The sequence below is a fragment of the Solanum lycopersicum genome, chromosome 8 (genome assembly GCF_036512215.1).
Source record: "Solanum lycopersicum chromosome 8, SLM_r2.1".
NCBI lineage: Eukaryota > Viridiplantae > Streptophyta > Magnoliopsida > Solanales > Solanaceae > Solanum > Solanum lycopersicum.
This window is the reverse complement of record NC_090807.1, coordinates 11,532,230-11,553,530: the sequence shown is the minus strand read 5'-3', so window position 1 is coordinate 11,553,530 and position 21,301 is coordinate 11,532,230. Positions and strand designations below refer to the sequence as shown.

Genomic DNA, 21,301 nt, shown 5'->3' with positions numbered 1-21,301 from the left:
CCTTTTGACAGCACATTCCGTCGAACGACGTCAGGTGTGGCATGCCATCATCGCCGTTAGGCAGCACACATGGTCGAACGATGTCAGGCGTGGCATGACATCACCACCCTTGGACTACACGCACGGTCAGACGACGTAGGGCGTAGCATGACCTCACCGCCCTTGGACAGCACACACGGTCGAACGATGTCGGACGTGGCATTCCATCATCGCCTTTGGGCTGCACAAACGATCAAACAACGTTGGCTATGGCATGACATCACCACCCTTGGATAGCACACACGGTCAAACGATGTCGGGCGTGGCATGACATCACCGTCCTTGGACTACACGCACGGTCGGACGACGTCGGCCATGGCATGACATCACCGCCCTCTGACAGCACACATGGACGGTAACGTCGGGAGTGGCATGACACCACCGCCCTTGGACAGCACACAAGGTCGACAACGTTAGGCGTGGCATGCCATCACCGCCCTTGGACAGCACACATGGTCGGACGACGTCGGACGTGGCATGACATTACCTCCCTTGGACAGCACACACGGTCGATAGACGTCGGGCGTGGCATGACATCACCGCCCTTGGACTGCACGCACGGTTTAACGCCATTGGGTGTGACATGCCATCACCGCCTTTGGGCAGCACACTCAGTCGAACGACGTGTGGTGTGGCAAGTCATCATCACGGTTTTGCAGCACACACGATCGAACGACGTCGGGCGTGGCTTGATATCAACTCCCTTGGAATGCACGCATGGTCGGACGACGTCGGGCGTGGCATAACATCAACGCCCTAGGACAGCACACTAGGTCGGCAACGTCAGGCGTGGCATGAAATCACCGCCTTTGGACAACACACACGGTCGAACGACATCGGGCATGGCATTCCATCATCGCCTTTGGGAAGCACACACGGTCGGACGACGTCAGGCGTGGCATGCCATCACCGCCTTTGAAAAACACACTCGGTCGAATAACGTCGGGCATGCCATGACATCACCGCCCTTGGACCGCACACATAGTCGGCAACGTCGGGCGTGGCATGACATCACCGCTCTTGGACAACACACACAGTCGGACGACGTCGGGCACGGCATGACATCCCCGCCCTTGGACAGCACACACGATCGGCAACGTCGGGCGTGGCATGACATCACCGCCCTAGGACAGTACACACAGTCGGACGACGTCGGGCGTTGCATGACATCACCGCCTTTGGATAGCACACACGGTCGAACGACGTCGGGCATGCCATGACATCACCGTACTTGGACTGCATGCACGGTCGGACGACGTCGGGCGTGGAATGACATCACTGCCCTTGGACAGCACACATGATTGGCAACGCCGCGCGTGGCATGATATCACTGCCCTTGGATAGCACACACGGTCGGCAACGTCGGGCAAGGCATGACATCACTGCCTTTGGACAACACACACGGTCGAAGGACGTCGGGCGTGGCATGACATTACCGCCCATGGACTGAATGCACCGTCGGATGATGTCGGGCGTGGCATGACATCACCGCCCTTGGACAACACACACGGTCGGCAATATCGAGCGTGGCATGACATCACTGCGATTGCACAGCATACATAGTCGGCAACGTCGGGCATGGCATGACATCACTGCCTTAGACAGTACACACTGTCGGGCGACGTTGGGAGTGGCATGGCATCACCGCCCTTGGGCAGCACACACGGTCAGACTACATCGGGCTTGGCATAACATCTCCGCCTTGAGACAGCACACACGGTCGAACAACGTCAGGCGTGGAATGCCATCATCACCTTTGAGCAGCACACACAGTCGAACGACGTCAGGCGTGGCATTCCATCATAGCCCTTAGATGGCAAATAATGTCGAACGATGTCGGGCGTGGCTTGACATCACCGCCCTTGGACTGCACGCAAAGTAGGACGACGTCGGGCGTGGCATTACACCACCGCCCTTGGACAACACACACGGTCGACAACGTCGGGCATTGCATGACATCACCGCCCTTGAAGTGCACATACGGTCGAACAACGTGGGTCATGGCATGACATCACGGTTCTTGGATTGCATGCAAGGTCGGACGACGTCAGGCGTTGCATGCCATCACCACCCTTGGACTGCACGCACGGTCAGACGACGTAGGGCGTAGCATGACATCACCGCCCTTGGACAGCACACACGGTCGAACGATGTAGGGCGTGGAATGACATCACCGTCCTTGGACTACACGCATGGTCGGACGACGTCGGCCATGGCATGACATCACCGCCCTCAGACAGCACAGACGGACGGTAACGTCGGGCGTGGCATGACACCATCGCCCTTGGACAGCACACAAGGTCGACAACGTTAGGCGTGGCATGCCATCACCGCCCTTGGACAGCATACATGGTCGGACGACGTCGGACGTGGCATGACATTACCTCCCTTGGACAGCACACACGGTCGATAGACGTCGGGCGTGGTATGACATCACCTCCCTTGGACTGCACGCACGGTTTAACGACGTCGGGCGTGACATGCCATCACCGCCTTTGGGCAGCACACTCGGTCGAACGACGTGTGGTGTGGCAAGTCATCATCGCGGTTGTGCAGCACACACGATCGAACGACGTCGGGCGTGGCTTGGTATCACCTCCCTTGGAATGCACGCATGGTCGGACGACGTCGGGCGTGGCATAACATCAACGCCCTAGGACAGCACACTAGGTCGGCAACGTCTAGCGTGGCATGAAATCACCGCCTTTGGACAACACACACGGTCGAACGACATCGGGCATGGCATTCCATCATCGCCTTTGGGCAGCACACACGGTCGAACGACGTCAGGCGTGGCATGCCATCACCGCCTTTGAAAAACACACTCGGTCGAACAACGTCGGGCATGCCATGACATCACCGCCCTTGGACCGCACACATAGTCGGCAACGTCGGGCGTGGCATGACATCACCGCTCTTGGTCAACACACACAGTCGGACGACGTCGGGCACGGCATGACATCCCCGCCCTTGGACAGCACACACGATCGGCAACGTCGGGCGTGGCATGACATCACCGCCCTAAGACAGTACACACAGTCGGATGACGTCGGGCGTTGCATGACATCACCACCTTTGGATAGCACACACGGTCGAACGACGTCGGGCATGCCATGACATCACCGTACTTGGACTGCATGCACGGTCGGACGACGTCGGGCGTGGAATGACATCACTACCCTTGGACAGCACACACGATTGGCAACGCCGCGCGTGGCATGACATCACTGCCCTTGGATAGCACACACGGTCGGCAACGTCGGGCAAGCCCTGACATCACTGCCTTTGGACAGCACACACGGTCGAAGGACGTCGGGCGTGGCATGACATTACCGCCCTTGGACTGAATGCACCGTCGGATGACGTCGGGCGTGGCATGACATCACCGCCCTTGGACAACACACACGGTCGGCTATATCGAGCGTGGCATGACATCACTCCCATTGAACAGCACACATATTCGGCAACGTCGGGCATGGCATGACATCACTGCCTTAGACAGTACACACTGTCGGGCGACGTTGGGAGTGGCATGACATCACCGCCCTTGGGCAGCACACACGGTCAGTCTACATCGGGCTTGGCATAACATCTCCGCCTTGAGACAACACACACGGTCGAACGACGTCGGGCGTGGCATGCCATCATCACCTTTGAGCTGCACACACAGTCGAACGACGTCAGGCGTGGCATTCCATCATAGCCCTTAGATGGCAAACAATGTCGAACGATGTCGGGCGTGGCTTGACATCACCGCCCTTGGACTGCACGCAAAGTAGGACGACGTCGGGCGTGGCATTACACCACCGCCCTTGGACAACACACACGGTCGACAACGTCGGGCATTGCATGACATCACCGCCCTTGGAGTGCACATACGGTCGAACGACATGGGTCGTGGCATGACATCACGGTTCTTGGATTGCATGCACGGTCGGACGACGTCAGGCGTTGCATGCCATCAACGTCTTTGGGCGGCAAAAACGGTCAAATGACGTCAGGCGTGGCATGACATCACCGCCCTTGGACAGCACAGACATCACCGCCCTTCGACAGCACGCATGGTCAGATGATGTCGGGTGTGGCATGCCATCATCGTCTTTGGGCAGCACAAACGGTCAAATAACGTCGGGCGTGGCATGACATCACCGCCATTGGACAGCACACACGGTCGAACGACGTTGGGCGTCGCATGACATCACCGCCCTTGGACAGTACACACGGTCGACAACGTCGGGCGTGATATACAATCACTGCCCTGGGACAACACACACGGTCGAATGACGTCGGGCTTGACATGTGATCAGCTTTTGGATAGCACACACGGTCGGACTACGTTGGGCATTGAATCATATCACTGCCCTTGTACAGCACACACAATGGAACGACGTCTGGCATGGTATGACATCACCGCCCTTAGAGTGCACGCACGGTCGGACGATGTCGGACGTGGCATTCCATCATCGCCTTTGGGCTACACAAACGATCAAACAACGTCGGCTATGGCATGACATCACCACCCTTGGAAAGCACACACGGTCGAACGATGTCGGGCGTGGCATGACATCACCGCCATTGGACAGCACACACGGTTGAACGACGTCAGGCGTGGCATTCCATCATCGCCTATGGGCAGCAAACACGGTCAAATGACGTTGGGTAAGGCATGACATCACCGCCTTTGGACAGCACACACAGTCAATTAGCATCGGGTGTAACATGCCATCACCGCCTTTGGACAACACACTCAGTAAAACGACATCGGGTGTGGCATGCCATCATCGCCGTTGGGCAGCACACACGGTCGAACGACGTCGGGCGTGGCATGTCATCACCGCCCTAGGACTGCACGCATGGTCGGAAAACGTCGCGTGTGGCATGACATCACCGCCCTTGGACAGCACACATGTTTGGCAACGTCGGGCAAGGCATGACATCACCACCCTTGGACATCACACACCGTCGGAAACATCGGGCGTGGCATGCCATCACCGCCCTTGGACAGCACACAAAGTGGGACGACGTCGGGCATGACATGACATCACCACCCTTGGATTGCACGCACGGTCTTACGACTCGGAAGTTGCATGACATCACTGCCCTTTGATAGCACACACGGTCGAACGACGTCGGGCGTGGCACGACATTAGCGCCCTTGGACAGTACACACGGTCGGACGACGTCGGGAGTGGCATGACATCACCGCCCTTGGGCAGCACACACGATCAGATCACGTCAGGCGTGGCATGCCATCATTGCCTTAAGGAAGCACACACGGTCAAACGACGTCGGGCATGACATGCCATCACCGTCTTTGGAAAGCACACACGTTCAAACAACGTCGGGCGTGGATTGAAATCACCGCCCTTGGACAACACGCACAGTTGGAGGACGTCGGGCGTGGCATGACATCACCGCCTTTGGACAGCACACACGGTCGGACTACTTCGGGCGTGGCATGACATCACCGCCTTTAGATAGCACACACAGTCGAACGACGTCGGGCGTGACGTGCCATAACCACATTTGGACAACACACACGGTCGGACTACGTCGGGTATGGAATGACATCAACGCCTTTGGACCCCACACACGGTCGAACAACGTCGAGCGTGGCATGACATCATCGCCTTTGGGCAGCACACACGGTCGGACTACATCGGGCGTGGCATGAGATCATCGCCTTTGGGCAGCACACATGGTCGAACGACGTCGGGCGTGGCATGACTTAATAGCCCATGGACGGCAAACACGATCGAACGACGTCGGGCGTGACATGCCATCACCGCCTTTGGAAAGCACACACTGTCTAACGAAATCGGGCGTTGCATGACATCACCCTCCTTGGACTGCACGCACGGTTGGACGACGTCGTGCGTGGCATGTCATCACCGCCCTTGGACAGCAAACACGGTCGGCAATGTCAGGCGTGGCATGACCTCACCACCCTTGGACAGTACACACGGTCGGCAACGTCGGGCATGGTCATCGGGAGTGGCATTACATCACCGCCCTTGGGCAGCACACACGGTCGGACTACGTCGGGCGTGGCATGACAACACCGCCCTTGGACAGCACTCGTGGTCAAATGACGTCGGGCGTGGCATGCCATCATTGCCTTTGGGCTACACACACGGTCGGACTACGTCGGGCGTGGCATGACATCACCGCCATTGGACAGCACATACGGTAAGATAACGTCGGGCGTGGCATGACATCACCACCCTTGGGCAATACACACGGTCGGACCACGTCAGGCGTGGCATGACATCACCGCCTTTGGACAGCACACACGATTGAACGACGTCGGGCGTGGCATTCCATCATGCCTTTGGGCAGCACACACGGTCAAACGACGTTGGGCGAGGCACGACATCACCGCCTTTGGACAACACACACGGTCGAACGACATCGGGCGTGACATGTCATCACCGCCTTTGGACAGCACACTCGGTCGAACGATATTGGGTGTGGCGTGATATCATCGCCGTTGGGCAGCACACACGGTCTAACGACATCGGGCATGGCATGACATCACCTCCCATGGACTTCACACACGGTCGGACGACGTTAGGCGTGGCATGTTATCACCGCCCTTGGACAGCACGCACGGTCGAATGACGTCGGGCGTGGCATGACATCACCGCCCTTAGACTGCACGCACGGTCGGACAACGTCAGGCGTGGCATGCCATCACCACCCTTAGACAGCACACACGGTCAGACGACGTCATGCGTTGCATGACATCACCTCCCTTGGACTACAGACACGGTCTGACGATATCGGGCGTGGCTTGTTATCACCGCCCTTGGACAGCACACACGGTCGAATGACGTTAGGCGTGGCATGACATCACCGCCCTTGGACTGCACGCACGGTCGGACGACGTTGGGCGTGGCATGACATCACCCCGCTTGGACAGCACAAACGGTCGGCAACGTTAGGCGTGGAATGATATCACTGCCCTTGGACAGCACACACGGTGAACGATGTCGGGCGTGGGAAGATATCACTGCCCTTGGACTGCATGCACGGTGTGACGACAGCGGGCGTGGCATGACATCACCGCCCTTGTACAGCACACACGATCGGCAACTTAGGGCGTGGCATGACATCACCGCCCTTGGACAACACACAAGGTCGGCAACGTCAGGCGTGGCAAGCCATCACCGCCCTTGGACAGCACACACTGTAGAATGACGTCGGGCGTGGCATGCCATCATCGCTGTTGGGCATTAGATAAGATCGAACGACGTCGGGCGTGTCATGCCTTCACCGTCTTTGGACAGCACACACGTTCATACTATGTGGGGCGTGGCATGACATCAATGCCTTTGGACAACACACACGGTCGTACAACATCGGGCGTGGCATGCCATCATCGACTTAAGGCAGCACACACAGTCGAACGGTGTCGGGCGTTACATGCCATCACCGCCTTTGGAAAGCACACACAAACAACGTCGGGCGTGGATTGAAATCACCGCCTTTGGACTGCACGAACGGTTGGACGACGTCGGGCGTGGCATGACATCACCTCCCTTGGACAGCACACACGGTCGGACTACGTCGGGCGTGGCATGAAATCACCGCCTTTGGACAGCACACACGGTCGAATGACGTCGGGCGTGACGTGCCATCACACACGGTCGGACTACGTCGGGCATGGCATGACATCAGCGCTTTTGGGCAGCACACACGGTCGAACGATGTCGTGGGTGGCATGACATCATAGCCCATGGACGGCAAACACGATCGAACGACGTCGGGCGTGACATGCTATAACCGCCTTTGGAAGGCACACACAGTCCAACGACGTTGGGTTTGGCTTGACATCACCCTCCTTGGACTGCACGCACGGTTGGATGACGTCGGGCGAGGCATGACATCACCGTCGCTGGACAGCACACACGGTTGGGAGCGTTGGGCGTGGCATGACATCACCGCCCTTGGACAGCACACACGGTCGGCAACGTCGGGCGTGGCATGACATCATCGCCCTTGGACAGCACACACGGTCGAACGACGTCGGGCGTGGCATGACATCACCATCCTTGAACTACACGCATGGTCGGACGACCTCGGGCGTGGCATGACATCACCACCCTCGGACAGCACACACGGACGGTAACGTCGGGCGTGGCATGACATCACTGCTCTTGGACAGCACATAAGGTCGACAACGTTAGGCGTCGCATGCCATCACCGCCCTTAGACAGCACGCATGGTCGCACGACGTCGGACGTGGCATGACATCACCTCCCTTGGAAAGCACACACGATCGATCGACGTCGGGCGTGGCATGTCATCACCGCCCTTGGACTGCACGCACGGTCGAACGACGTCGGGCGTGACATGCCATCACCGCCCTTAGACAGTACACACGGTCGACAACGTCGGGCGTGATATGCCATCACTGCCCTTGGACAACACACACGGTCGAACGACGTCGGGCTTGACATGTCATCACCGCCTTTTGACAGCACACACGGTCGGACTACGTCGGGCGTGGAATAACATCACTGCCCTTGTACAGCACACACGGTAGAACGACGTCTGGCGCGGGATGACATCACCGCCCTTGGACTGCACGCACGGTCGGACGATGTCGGGTGTGGCATGCCATCATCACCTTTGGGCTGCACAAATGGTCAAACAACGTCGGGCATGGCATGACATCACCGCCTTTGGACAGCACACACGGTCAAACGATGTCGGGCATGGCATGACATCATCGCCCTTGGACTGCTCGCATGGTCGGACGACGTTGGGCGTGGCATTACATCACCGCGTTTGGACAGCACACATGGTCGGCTACGTTGGGCGTGATATGCCATCACTGCCCTTGGACAACACACACGGTCGAATGGCGTCGGGCGTGACCATCATCGCCTTTGGACAGCACACACGATCGAACGATGTCGGTTGTGGCTTTACATCACTGCCTTTGGACTGCAAGCATGGTCGAACGACGTCAGGCGTGGTATGACATCACCGCCCTTTCACATCACACACGATCGAATGACGTCGGGCAAGGCATGCCATCATTGCCTTTGGGCAGCACACACGGTTGGACTATGTCGGGCGTGGCATGACATCACCGCCCTTGGACAGCACATACGGTCGGACGACGTCGGGCGTGGAATGACATCACCGCCCTTGGGCAGCACACACAATTGGACTACGTCGGGCGTGTTATATACTGTGGTTTCACGGTATAATTAATACTTTTTCCTTAAGTTTAGTGTGTCCGAAAGCCTTTTTGTGCTAATTTTGATATAAGTTTTTCTTTGTTTTGCAGGAAATCTGTCTAAAGCTGAATGCGGAGATTTTGAGCGAAAAATGCAGAAGAGACCACCTACGGAGCTTATGACGGCCCGTCGTGCTTGTGATGGTCCGTAGGTGGCAGCGTAGAGAAGCTGCTGAAGGAAGATGGGGAAGTCTAACCAAGTGTGGGATTACGAAGCTTGTGACGGTCCGTCATGGATATGACGGTCCGTCCTGCAGGTTCGTCGCGAAGATCAGAGAAGTGATCCCAGTACCCAGATTCCAAGAGTTGAAGTTTTTGTAACGAAGACCCTCGATGGACCGTCGTGCCTATGACGGTCTGTCACACTTACCGTCGAGGGGAATGAAGAAAGCAGTAGAAGAATTGCACCAAGTATGGGGCGACGGAGCCCACGACGGTCCGTCATGACCACGACGTTCCGTCGCGTGGTCCGTCGACCCAGCCGCGTTTTGGCAGATTTCCAATAATTAGAATCCTTGTTTAATTAGGTTTTTAGTTTTTATAAATAGTTCGAAAAACCTCGTTTTTGAGGTTAGACTCTTGGAGATTAAACATCATATTATTAGACTTTGTTTTTCCGAGTGTTTGATTGTTGGAGATTCTTACAAGTAACTCTTGTTGATTAATCAAGCAAATTTTTGGACTTTATTCTTTCTCATTAAAGTAAGTACATGAATTCTTGTTTAATATATTTGAATATTGTGTTTATGGCTATGAGGAACTAAACTCTATAACTAGGGTTGTGGGAACATAGGCAAATAATGAGATAAACCCTAGCTAAAATAACAATTCTAGAATAGTGTCTTGCATGTATTAATAATTCTTTCGCTTAGAAGTCTTTTTAACGGATGATCAACGTTCGAACTCGCCTTAATGCTACTTGCCGGACCAAGGAGGTAGATAATAGGAAAAGAATTATTAACATAGATTTAGTGTATACTATCTAATAGGCTAGTATTGATTGGTACGAGGTAATAACTGAGTCAAATATCGAATATGATGCTTAATATGAGGTAAGGATAAGGGTTATGAAAGCAACACACATAGCCGGACCAAGGTGCGGAGTGAGATTTTCTAGATGTCGAATCAAGGATTTATAAATACATAACTTATCACTTTGCATGCAAGATACTAGGAAAGAATTGTTATAGCTAGAATTATCAAGTTATGAACCTGTGGGGAACACGTAAACCCTAGTTACTTTGATTACTTGATTAAAACTCAACATTAAAAGCTGTTAAGTGTCTCTGTCAAGTTCGTTAGTTATTTTTATTTTATTAGGAAGTACAAACCCCCCCTTTATGCTTTTACTTTTTAAGGAAGTCATCAACCGAACAATAGTAATAACAAGTTGGAGTTAAGTCTAGACTATTTTCCTCGTGGGAACGATCCCAACCTCACTAGTTGGGTTATTTACTTGACGCGACCGCTTTACTTCTCATTTGAGAAGTAAGTTTGAGCGTATCAAATTTTGGCGCCGTTGCCGGGGAATTTAGCTTTTAGATTAACTTGAACTTCTTACTATAGTTTAGTTCATATTTTCTTGATTTTACTTTGTTTTATTGTTTTTGATTTCTTTTCAGAACTATCCTCCTTGTATGCCAAATACACGAAGAGGAAGAGAACTGTTGTTTCCCTACGATCACAAGCTAGAGCGTACACTACGAAACATGAATCATAATTTGGGAATCAATGATGAGGACCCAAACCAGAACATCCCAGCTCTGGCTGATGTTCATGGTTAGATGTTACCCGATGCTCTGGGTGAACATCAACAGAGGGGACAGAAGCCCGCTCCACGGCCCCAAGCATACTGCAGAGGCTATGATAACATAGTAGATTCGGATGGGCCACTGGTTTTGCCTCTTCTACCCACAGGCCACACTTTTGTGGTAACTAGTAGTCTGATGCAAATGCTCACTGCCAGAGGTTTGTTTTTAGGGCTACCTTCTGAGGATCCACATGCCCATGTAGCTAAGGTAAGGGCAGTGTGTAAGAGTTGTGTGGGAATGCCTGATTTGGATCTAGATGTAATAGGTCTCAGAGTGTTTCCTCTCTCACTGACGGGATAGGCTGCTATGTGGTTTACTGAGCTCCCACACAACTCCATTTTCACTTGGAACCAACTACGGGATGTCTTCTTAGCACGCTACTATCCGGTCTCCAAGAAATTAAACCACAAAGACAGGGTGAATAACTTTGTGGCACTACCAGGAGAGTCAGTTAGTAGTTCTTGGGATATATTCACCTCATTCTTGAGAAGTGTCCCAAATCACCGTATTGATGATGAGTCACTAAAGGAATACTTCTATAGGGGACAAGATGATAACAATAAAGCGGTGTTGGACACTATAGAAGGTGGATCTTATGGAGAATGCCCTTCTGCTGAGATTGCTGAGAAATTAGAGAAAATCTCCCGTAACAACAAAGTTTGGAGTAATAGGAATTCCGATACAGGGAGAAACACCTTCGCAGTGCAGTCCACTCACAACCCAGCCACAGATGGGATTCGGGAAGAAATGGCTAAGATGAGAACTGAGCTTGAGTTGGTACTAAAACATGTCACTTGGGGTGCAAAAAAGGTTAATGCAGTCAACTATTTGGCTAAACCACCACCTCCAATCGATGAGTGTTATTATGAGGAGGATTCCTATGTAGTAAATGAATAGATGGGGGGTTTCCGACCAAGTGCCCAAGGCTCTAATCAGGAAAATTGGCGCCAAGGTCAAGGGAACCAAGGTCGGAACTATGGTAACTACAATCGTAAGGGTTATTATGTCCGAGATAAAAACTACAATCGCGACAACAACTTCAACAGGGGTAGCTATGGTAACAGAAACGACAGAAATGGACCTTATGTTCCTCCTCAAAATCGTGAAGTTACTCCTAGGGATGGTGGAGGTAGTATGTCGTGAGTTGAGGATATGTTACATAAAATGATGAGGAGGTTCGATGCTAGTGATGAGCAAAATAAAGAGTTGAGGAATGATCTAGCGGGTATTGGGCAAAAAGTTAATACCCATGCAATATCAATTAAGCAACTTGAGTTACAATTGGCCCAATTATCTGCAACTGTGAACACACGGCAACCGGGCACTCTTCCTAGCAACACTGTCCAAAATTCGAAAAATGATGGACATTGTATGGCAATTACTACTCGCGGTGGCAAGCAAACCATTGATCCACCAATGCCATCTGATGAGAATAAGGTGACAACAGAATCTGATAAAGTGGTAGAAGTTGATGCTGATTAGAGGATAACACTGCAAAAGATGCTGAAGTGCCTAAAAAGGTAACTCCTATGCCTAGGCCACCACCCCTATTTCCTCAGAGATTAGTGAAAAAGACCGAGGATGGTAAATACCGGCGTTTTATAATAATGTTGAAGCAACTGTCTATCAATGTCCCTTTGTTAGAAGCTTTAGAACAAATGCCCGGTTACGCCAAATTTATGAAAGATCTGGTTACAAAGAAAAGATCGGTCACTTTTGAGGATGATGATAGAATGCAGCATTGTAGTGCTATTGCTACAAGATCTCTGGTCCAAAAGAAAGAAGATCCGGGCGCATTTACTATTCCTTGTATAATCGGGCTATTAAATTTTGCGAAAGCATTATGTGATCTGGGGGTAAGCATAAATCTCATGCGCCTCTCGATTTACAAGAAGTTGGGTTTGGGTGACCCAAAGCCTACTGCGATGCGGCTACTGATGGCTGATCGAACAGTAAAATGACCTATAGGAATACTCCACGATGTGTTAGTAAAAGTTGAGTCATTCATCTTTCCAGCCGATTTTGTTATTCTTGATTGTGAGGCTGATTTTGAAGTGCCTATTATCCTTGGGAGGCCATTCCTAGCTACAGGAAGAGCCTTAGTAGACATGGAAAAGGGGAAGATGAAATTTCGGTTGAACATTGAGGAAGTGACCTTTAATATTTGTAGGTCCATGAGGCAGAGTGGTGAGCTCCAATCGGCATCTGCTATATCATACAACATGAGTGAGACCTTTGAGACACAAATAGAAGAATGTCTAGGTGTCGAAGCATTAGCGGCAGTGATAATGAACTTTGATAGCGATTGCATTGAAGAGTATGAGTCATTAGTAGCGGCTCTTAACCGAGGCGATGTTCGGTTTAAACCGAAGAAATTTGAGCTTGATATGAAGAATCACGAGTCCCCACCCGCTAAACCATCTATAGAGGAAGCTCCAAAAGTTGAATTAAAAGCTCTCCCACCTCATCTTAGGTATGAATTCTTAGGAAATGGTGACACTTTGCCGGTAATCATTGCATCAGACCTAGATGAACAACAGGTTCAGAGTTTGGTGAAGGTACTAAAAATTTTCAAAAGAGCTATTGGGTGGACCATTGCGAACATTATTGGGATCCCTCCTTGTATTTGCTCTCATAAAATCCAACTCATGCCTGATCATAAGCCGAGTATTGAGCACCAGAGACGCTTGAATCCTCCTATGCAAGAGGTTTTGAAGAAGGAAGTTATCAAGTGGTTAGATGCTGGAGTAATCTATCCAAACGCCGATAGTAGTTGGGTATGCCCGGTTCAGTGTGTACCTAAGAAAGGGGGAATGACTGTGGTCCCCAACGAAAAGAATGAATTTGTTCCGATGAGATCGGTTACTGGATGGAGGGTGTGCATGGATTACCGTAAACTGAAGTCATGGACTGAAAAAGACCATTTTCCTATGCCCTTCATGGATCAGATGTTGGATAGACTTGCCGGAAAAGGGTGGTATTGTTTTCTTGATGGGTATTCGGGGTATAATCAGATTTCTATCGCACCAGAAGATCAAGAGAAAACCACTTTCACTTGTCCATATGGGACTTTTGCGTTCAGAAGAATGTCGTTTGGGTTCTGCAATGCACCCGCAACCTTTCAGAGATGTATGATGTCAATATTTTCTGACATGGTGGAGGATACTATAGAGGTTTTTATGGATGATTTTTCTGTGGTTGGTGATTCATTTGAGCGATGCTTGACCAATTTATCTGAGGTTCTTAAGAGATGTGAAGACTGCAATCTGGTACTAAACTGGGAAAAGTGTCATTTCATGGTGAAAGAGGGTATTGTGTTGGGTCATCGCATTTCAGAAAAGGGTATAGAGTTTGATCGAGCTAAAGTTGAGGTAATAGAGCGACTTCCCCCGCCGATCTCTGTGAAAGGTGTGAGAAGCTTTCTTGGGCATGCAAGTTTTTATCGGAGATTCATCAAAGACTTTTCAAAGATTGCACACCCATTGTGCAAATTACTGGAGAAAGAATGTAAATTTTGTTTTGATGAGTCCTGTCTTAAAGCATTCAGTGAGCTAAAAGAGAAGTTAGTGTCTGCACCTATCATTATTTCTCCGGATTGGAACAGTCCATTTGAGGTAATGTGCGATTCTAGTGGGGTGGCTCTTGGTGTAGTATTGGGACAGAGAAGAAACAAAATCTTTCACCCAATTTACTATGCTAGTAAATCCCTAAATGAAGCCCAGAAGAACTACATAGTGACTGAGCAAGAACTCCTCGCAGTAGTCTTTGCTTTTGAGAAATTTCGCTCCTATTTGATAGGTACTAGAGTCATAGTGCATACTGACAATTCAGCACTGAGATATTTGATGGCAAAAAAGGATGCGAAACCAAGGCTTATTCGTTGGATATTACTGCTGCAAGAATTTGACTTTGAAGTGCTGGATAGAAAAGGGACTGAAAATCAAGTTGCTGATCATTTGTCCCATCTAGAGGATGAAGCTATGAGAGAGTTAGGGGATAAGAATGACATTGATGATACTTTCCCCGATGAACATGTATTGGCTGCTTCACAAGACTTGATTCCATGGTTCACAGATTTTGCGAACTATCTGGCTAGTGATATTGTTCCATCAGACTTGTCCTTTCATCAAAGGAAAAAGTTCATGTACGATGTGAAGAAGTTCTTTTGGGATGAACCATACTTGTATAGGAGTTGTGCCGACGGGCTTATTCGGCGTTGTGTGCCAGAATGTGAAATGTTGAGTGTATTGAAGGCATGCCATTCTTCACCTGTTGGCGGACATCACAGTGGTATCCGAACCGCTCCCAAGAAATTGCAATGTGGTTACTATTGGCCAACTCTTCATAAAGATGCTCATGGGTTTGCTAAATCATGTGACAAATGTCAACGAGATGGTGGTATTTCAAGAAAGCAAGAGCTTCCTCTAAACCCCATTCTTGTGATTGAGTTATTTGATGTGTGGGGTATTGACTTTATGGGACCTTTCGTGAGTTCTCATGGGATGAGGTACATTCTTGTAGCAGTTGATTATGTATCTAAATGGGTCGAAGCCATAGCTCTCGCAAACAATGAAGGGAAGAGTGTCACTGCATTCTTGAAAAAGAATATATTCTCCCGTTTTGTCACTCCAAGGGCCATTATTAGTGATGGGGGTTCCCACTTCTGCAACAGATTGTTCAAGGGGTTATTGGAGAAATACGGTGTTCGCCATAATGTGGCCACGCCTTACCACCCTTAAACTAATGGGCAAGTTGAGGTATCGAATCGGGAGATCAAACAGATATTGTCCAAAACAGTGAATGCTAGTAGAACAGATTGGTCAAGGAGGCTTGATGATGCTCTTTGGGCCTACCGGACAGCTTATAAGACTCCCATAGGTATGTCTCCATACCAACTTGTATATGGGAAAGCTTGTAATCTTCCGGTTGAGTTAGAGCATAAAGCCATGTGGGCTATGAAGAAGTTAAAATTGGATTGGAGCGAAGCTGCAGAGCAACGGTTAAATGGGTTGAATGAACTTGATGAATTTCGCTTAAAAGCCTATGAAAGCTCAGCCCTATATAAAGAAAAGATGAAGAAGTATCATGAAAACAAAATTGAAAAACGAGAGTTTATGGTCGGGGATTTAGTGCTTTTATTCAATTCCAGATTGCGCTTGTTTCCAGGCAAACTCAAGTCCAAATGGACTGGTCCTTACACGGTTACCCAACTATTCCCTCATGGAGCAGTTAAGTTGGAAACTAAGGAGGGTGTGCGGCTCAAGGTGAATGGACATCGCATAAAAATCAATCTAGGGCATGCTAAATCGGCGAATGAAGTGATCGAGGCATACCATCTTGATGAAGTCTGAGTAATTAAGTGGCCCAAGTCGTGCCGCGACGTTAAATCTGGCGCTTGTTGGGAGGCAACCCAATACTTATCGTCTTTTTAATAATGGTAGCATTTTTCTATAAGCGGGTTTTAAATTTGCAGGCACATCACCAGGAAATTCTGCAGAAAACTACTCCGCAGTAGCCACTGACGGATACAACGACGAACCGTCGAGACTGAAACGGACCGTCGTATGAACCGTCACACCAGGTACATATTTCTGTCATTTTTGAAATTAGGGCACAAACAACGGAAACCACGACGGGGCGTCGCGTGTGCGACGGTCCATCGTCGGGGAACTGTCGTGTGATTAATGAAATTAACCCGACCCGACCCGGCTGGACCCTTTTAAACATTTGACCGTTTATACTCCCCACCCCTCCATATTCCACCCCATTACTTCCAACTTCCTCTCATCTCCCCTCTCTTTTCCATTTCCACATTTCCCCCACTGATCATTACTCCCAAAATCTCCCCAAACCTTATTACTATCAGTTACTTGTCGGTGCTGCTGTTTTTGGTATCTACCTTGCCACCTGAATCACTCCCCACTTGTGTTTTCTCCATTTCCAAGGTATGTGTCACTAAATTTTTACTCATTTCTCTTGTATTTTTATTTATTAGTTAGTATTAGATTCGTTCTTAGTCGTATCTTGTTCCCTTGATATGATTATGTCTAGACCTAGGCTTTAAATGTTTGAATTTGCCATGTTAATAACCCTAGACATAGGTGATTTCACATTAATAGTTTCCTAGGTAGTTGGAATAGACACATATAGGTCCACAACACTACAAGACCATGTGGGTTCGTTGGGGTTGCTTAGGGTACCTACAGTTCTGTCTCTGATAGTCAGAACGAGACCCCGATGATGGTCCGTCGTATACACGATGGACCGTCGTAGGGTCCGTCGCATAAGCCCTAGCACCCTCCCAAACGACGCCTGTGACGGATCGTTGTTTTCACGACGGTCCGTCCTGCACGACCGTCATAGTGGTCAGAGACCCCTCTGATAAGGGTCTCCAAAAATTTTCCAAGTGTCCAACGACGGACACTTACGACGGACCGTCACACCCACGACGGTCCGTCCTGCACGACCGTCATGATAGTCAGAGACCCCTCTGAAAAGGGTCTCCAAAAATTTTCCAAGTGTCCAACGACGGACACTTACGACGAACCGTCACACCCACGACGGTTCGTCCTACACAACCGTCATGATAGTCAGAGAACCCTCTTATGAGGGTCTCCCATCATTTTCTAAGTGTCCTACGACAGACCCTTACGACGGACCGTCATACCCATGATGGTCCGTCCTGCATGACCGTCATGATGGTTAGAGACCCCTCTGATAAGGGTCTCCCATCATTTTCTAAGTGTCCTATGACGGACCATCATACCCACAACGGTCCGTCCTGCTTGACCGTCATGATGGTCAGAGACCCCTCCTTCAGGGTTCCTTATATATACCTATACCAAGTATAACACGACGGACCTCATGACGGTCCGTCATAGTCACGACGAGCCGTCATAGGTCCCGTCGTGTGATACAGTTTCAATATTGCTAACACACTTTTTTTTAAAAGTTTCATGTCATATGATCTTGCCTGATTTGATTGCCACTACTCATACTAATATTGCCTCTTTACAGGTACTATCGACTATGGCAGCCAAGCAAGACCGCACTTATGCACGAGGGCGATCTAAGTTTGTCGCCCCGTCTGCCCGCATGATCATCAGGTCTGATGATGAGACGGACCCTGAATATGTGCCCCCAGGCACTACCGCACCTTCCTGTGCTGCACGTGCCCCCAGAGCCACACTCAAGACGGTGGCGTCCGGCGTAGTCACTGCCTCCCAGTCTGATGAGGAGCGCACACTGACCGGCACACCCTCTGGGTCGGCCACAAACGAGGAAGGAGCGTCTTGCTCCTTAGGAGTATCCTGGTCCGAGGAAGCTTCAGGATCTGCTGAGGTTCACGCACCCACCACTGCTGCAGCGTCGGCCTCGTCTGATGAGGCTGACAGTTCAGACTCCACATCCGGCGCACCAGCCCCGGTCCCCACCCCAGCCTCTGACCAGCCAAACCGGTGGTGCATTGAAGGCCAGTTTCAGGTTTACTCCGACGCGAAGTTCTTGACCGATAAAGGAGTAATGACTCGAACACTCACCCTGGAGCGGCGGGTACTTACAGGGAGTCTCCCCTCGATGCCGGAGATCCACAACATATTCACCAAGCATCGCCTAGAATGGACAGCCCGTCCGTTGGGACGATACAGTGAGGAGATGGTCCGACAGTTCTACGCGTCCTACGTAGCGACTCTCCTATCACAGATCGACAGGCGGGCTGCTCCCGCAAAACAGGACCCATTGGAGCAGGTTCTAGTCCGGGGCGTGCATGTTGACATTTCCCTGCCCGCCATCCGCCGGTTCCTATACGGCGAGAGTGCAGATGCTACTCGGACCCCCACCACTGCCGATTTTGACTACCGTTGGCAGGTAGTGAAGGATGGACATTTCCTGCGAGAGCCAGCACTGAGGGAGACCACCAAGTGGTGGATGGCCCTACACTTATTAGTCGACAGAGAGGGTGCCGATTGGTTCATCGAGCCGAAGGGGGCCATCAAGAAGGCCAACCTCACGTTCGTCACCAAGTTCTTGTGGCTGCTCGTGCGTCACTACCTTTCCCCCACAGCTGATGATAACATAGTCACCTGGGATCGAGTAGTGCTGATGGCGGCGATGATAGCCGGCTTCGAGGTGGACTATGCATGGCTTCTCCAGGCAGTCATGCATGAGAGGGCATTCAAGGTCACCACCACCTACCCCTTTCCGTGCATTATCTTTGCCCTTTGCAAGTCTGCAGGTGTGCCCATATGGCACATAGATCAGTTGAGGACCCCGCCGGGTACCGTTGACGTTGGCCTCATCAGAGACGAGGCCAATGAGTTGGCCCCATGTCGAGGGCCCCATCCAGAGCTGCCACCACTATCTGATGATCTTGCGGATACGGTGGCCCAGGCTCGCACAGCTACACAGGCATCCACGGACACTACTCCGGTCGAGTCTATCCCGGGTAGTAGCACAGCCCCTCTACCAACACCTGCCCCGCTTGCTCGAGTCCAAAAACTGGAGGCACAAATGGCCACTCTTCTGCATCATATCCAGACGTGGATGCAGAAGTCTATTGCTGAGTCTGAGGCGCGTATGGCGAGGTAGATGCAGCGGAAGATTGCTGAGGTTAACCAGCACCTCGATGCCTTTGAATTGAGAGTATTAGCTCGACCAGCCCCTCCGGTAGATGTGTCGACTCTTCAGGCTGCAGTCTCCAGTCTTCGTGCAGACATCGACACGATCCTAGCGGCAAGAGTGTCAGAGTCTGTCGAGCCTTCTGAGGATACTGTATTGGCGGCCCTGTTTCCTACTCCAGACATTCCCCGATCTTCCCCGAGAGAGAGTGCCAAGAGGCGGAGGGGTCGATCAGAGGATGAGGCGCGAGCAAGGAAGAAGGAGCGCCGAGAGATGGAGGCCGCGAGGAGAGCCTCACTTGCTGAGGCGGAGGCACACCAGATCAGAGCATCGCAGATAGCGGCTGGGGCGTCTAGCTCCCGCACTGTAGAGACAGCAGGAGGCACTACTGAGGGTGCGGTTGTTGTTGAGGACATCACTGTGGGTGTCCAGATTGCAGAGGATGTGGGTTCTGGGAAACCAAACCCACCAGCTTGTTGATCGACGGCGCTATGCGCCACAAGTTTGCTTCACCTACCCCTCTAATCTTTAGATTTTTTTATGCATTGGGGACAATTGCATGCTTTTTTGTTGGGAGTGGGGTAAATAGAAAGTGAGTGTTAGGGTGAAGTCTGAGTAGCCCAACTCACTATCCTCTTTTGGGGTTTTCTTGCCTGTGTTCTTTTTCCCCAAAAGACTGATTATTTTTTCTGTTGAACCAGCACGTTATATCTTTTGTACATAGTTTAACTTTGAAGCATGATGACTAAAATGATATCCCGATAAAACTGGAAAATGTTGCATGACTAGGCGTAGTAACTGATAATTGTGTGGCTTTAAACATGAAATAGAGTTACACCATTGCACTACCCTAAATCTTCAAGTCAAACTAGGTGTCTGATAATCTTGTATAGTGATGAGATGTCAAGTGAGTGTGAGGAAAGTTGAATAGTCCACTACTGATACTGAGCTAGAACTTGCCTGGTTAGTCCTGCTAAAAGTAAGCTGTAACATACAATTAGGAAAGGATCATAGGCCCTTATTCAATATAGCCCATTTCTAGCCTAAATAAAAGAAACCAAATGAAAGTTATCCTTCGTTGATCCAAAATAATTTGAGCTTAAAGTTAGACCTTTTTTTTTCACCCCAACTGATCTTTTCTGGGAACAATATGTTGGCCCTGGTCCCTCCTTGGACATGTGCACCTCAGCTTATGCCAAAAGCATAAGTTGAGGGTGGCTAATGTATAAACAACCTTCGTTATGGACCTGACCCGATTTTGGATATTGTGTACCTTGACTCATGGCAAAGCCATGAGTTGAGGGTGGCTGTTTTGAGGAATGCTCTGGAAAGTGGGATTGAAAGAACAAAGAGAGAGAAAGAACAAAAGTAAAGTGACTCAAGAACTCGTTAAAAAAAGAAATATTCAAGAATTACAAACAAGAAAAGAAAAGAGTAACTTACACAAATGAAGAAAGAAGGGAAACAGCAAGGTGAAAGAATAGGAGAAACTGGGCGAGATAAAGTGATATAGAGCGGAAGGTTTAACCGATATGTCAAGGAGGGCAAAAAGTCACTAAAGTATACCTAAATATACCCTACCTGA

General features: G+C 50.5%; 1 protein-coding gene across 1 annotated transcript; it reads left to right on the top strand.

Annotated features, from left to right (window-relative positions):
- The first annotated feature begins 13,748 nt into the window (after nucleotides 1–13,748).
- Nucleotides 13,749–19,686, top strand: LOC138337815 (uncharacterized). The gene is made up of 5 exons (XM_069288243.1): nucleotides 13,749–15,333; nucleotides 15,838–16,364; nucleotides 18,118–18,309; nucleotides 18,802–19,057; nucleotides 19,499–19,686. The coding sequence occupies exons 1-5, from the start codon at nucleotides 13,749–13,751 to the stop codon at nucleotides 19,684–19,686; spliced, it is 2,748 nt and encodes a 915-aa protein (XP_069144344.1).
- The last annotated feature ends 1,615 nt before the right edge of the window (nucleotides 19,687–21,301 follow it).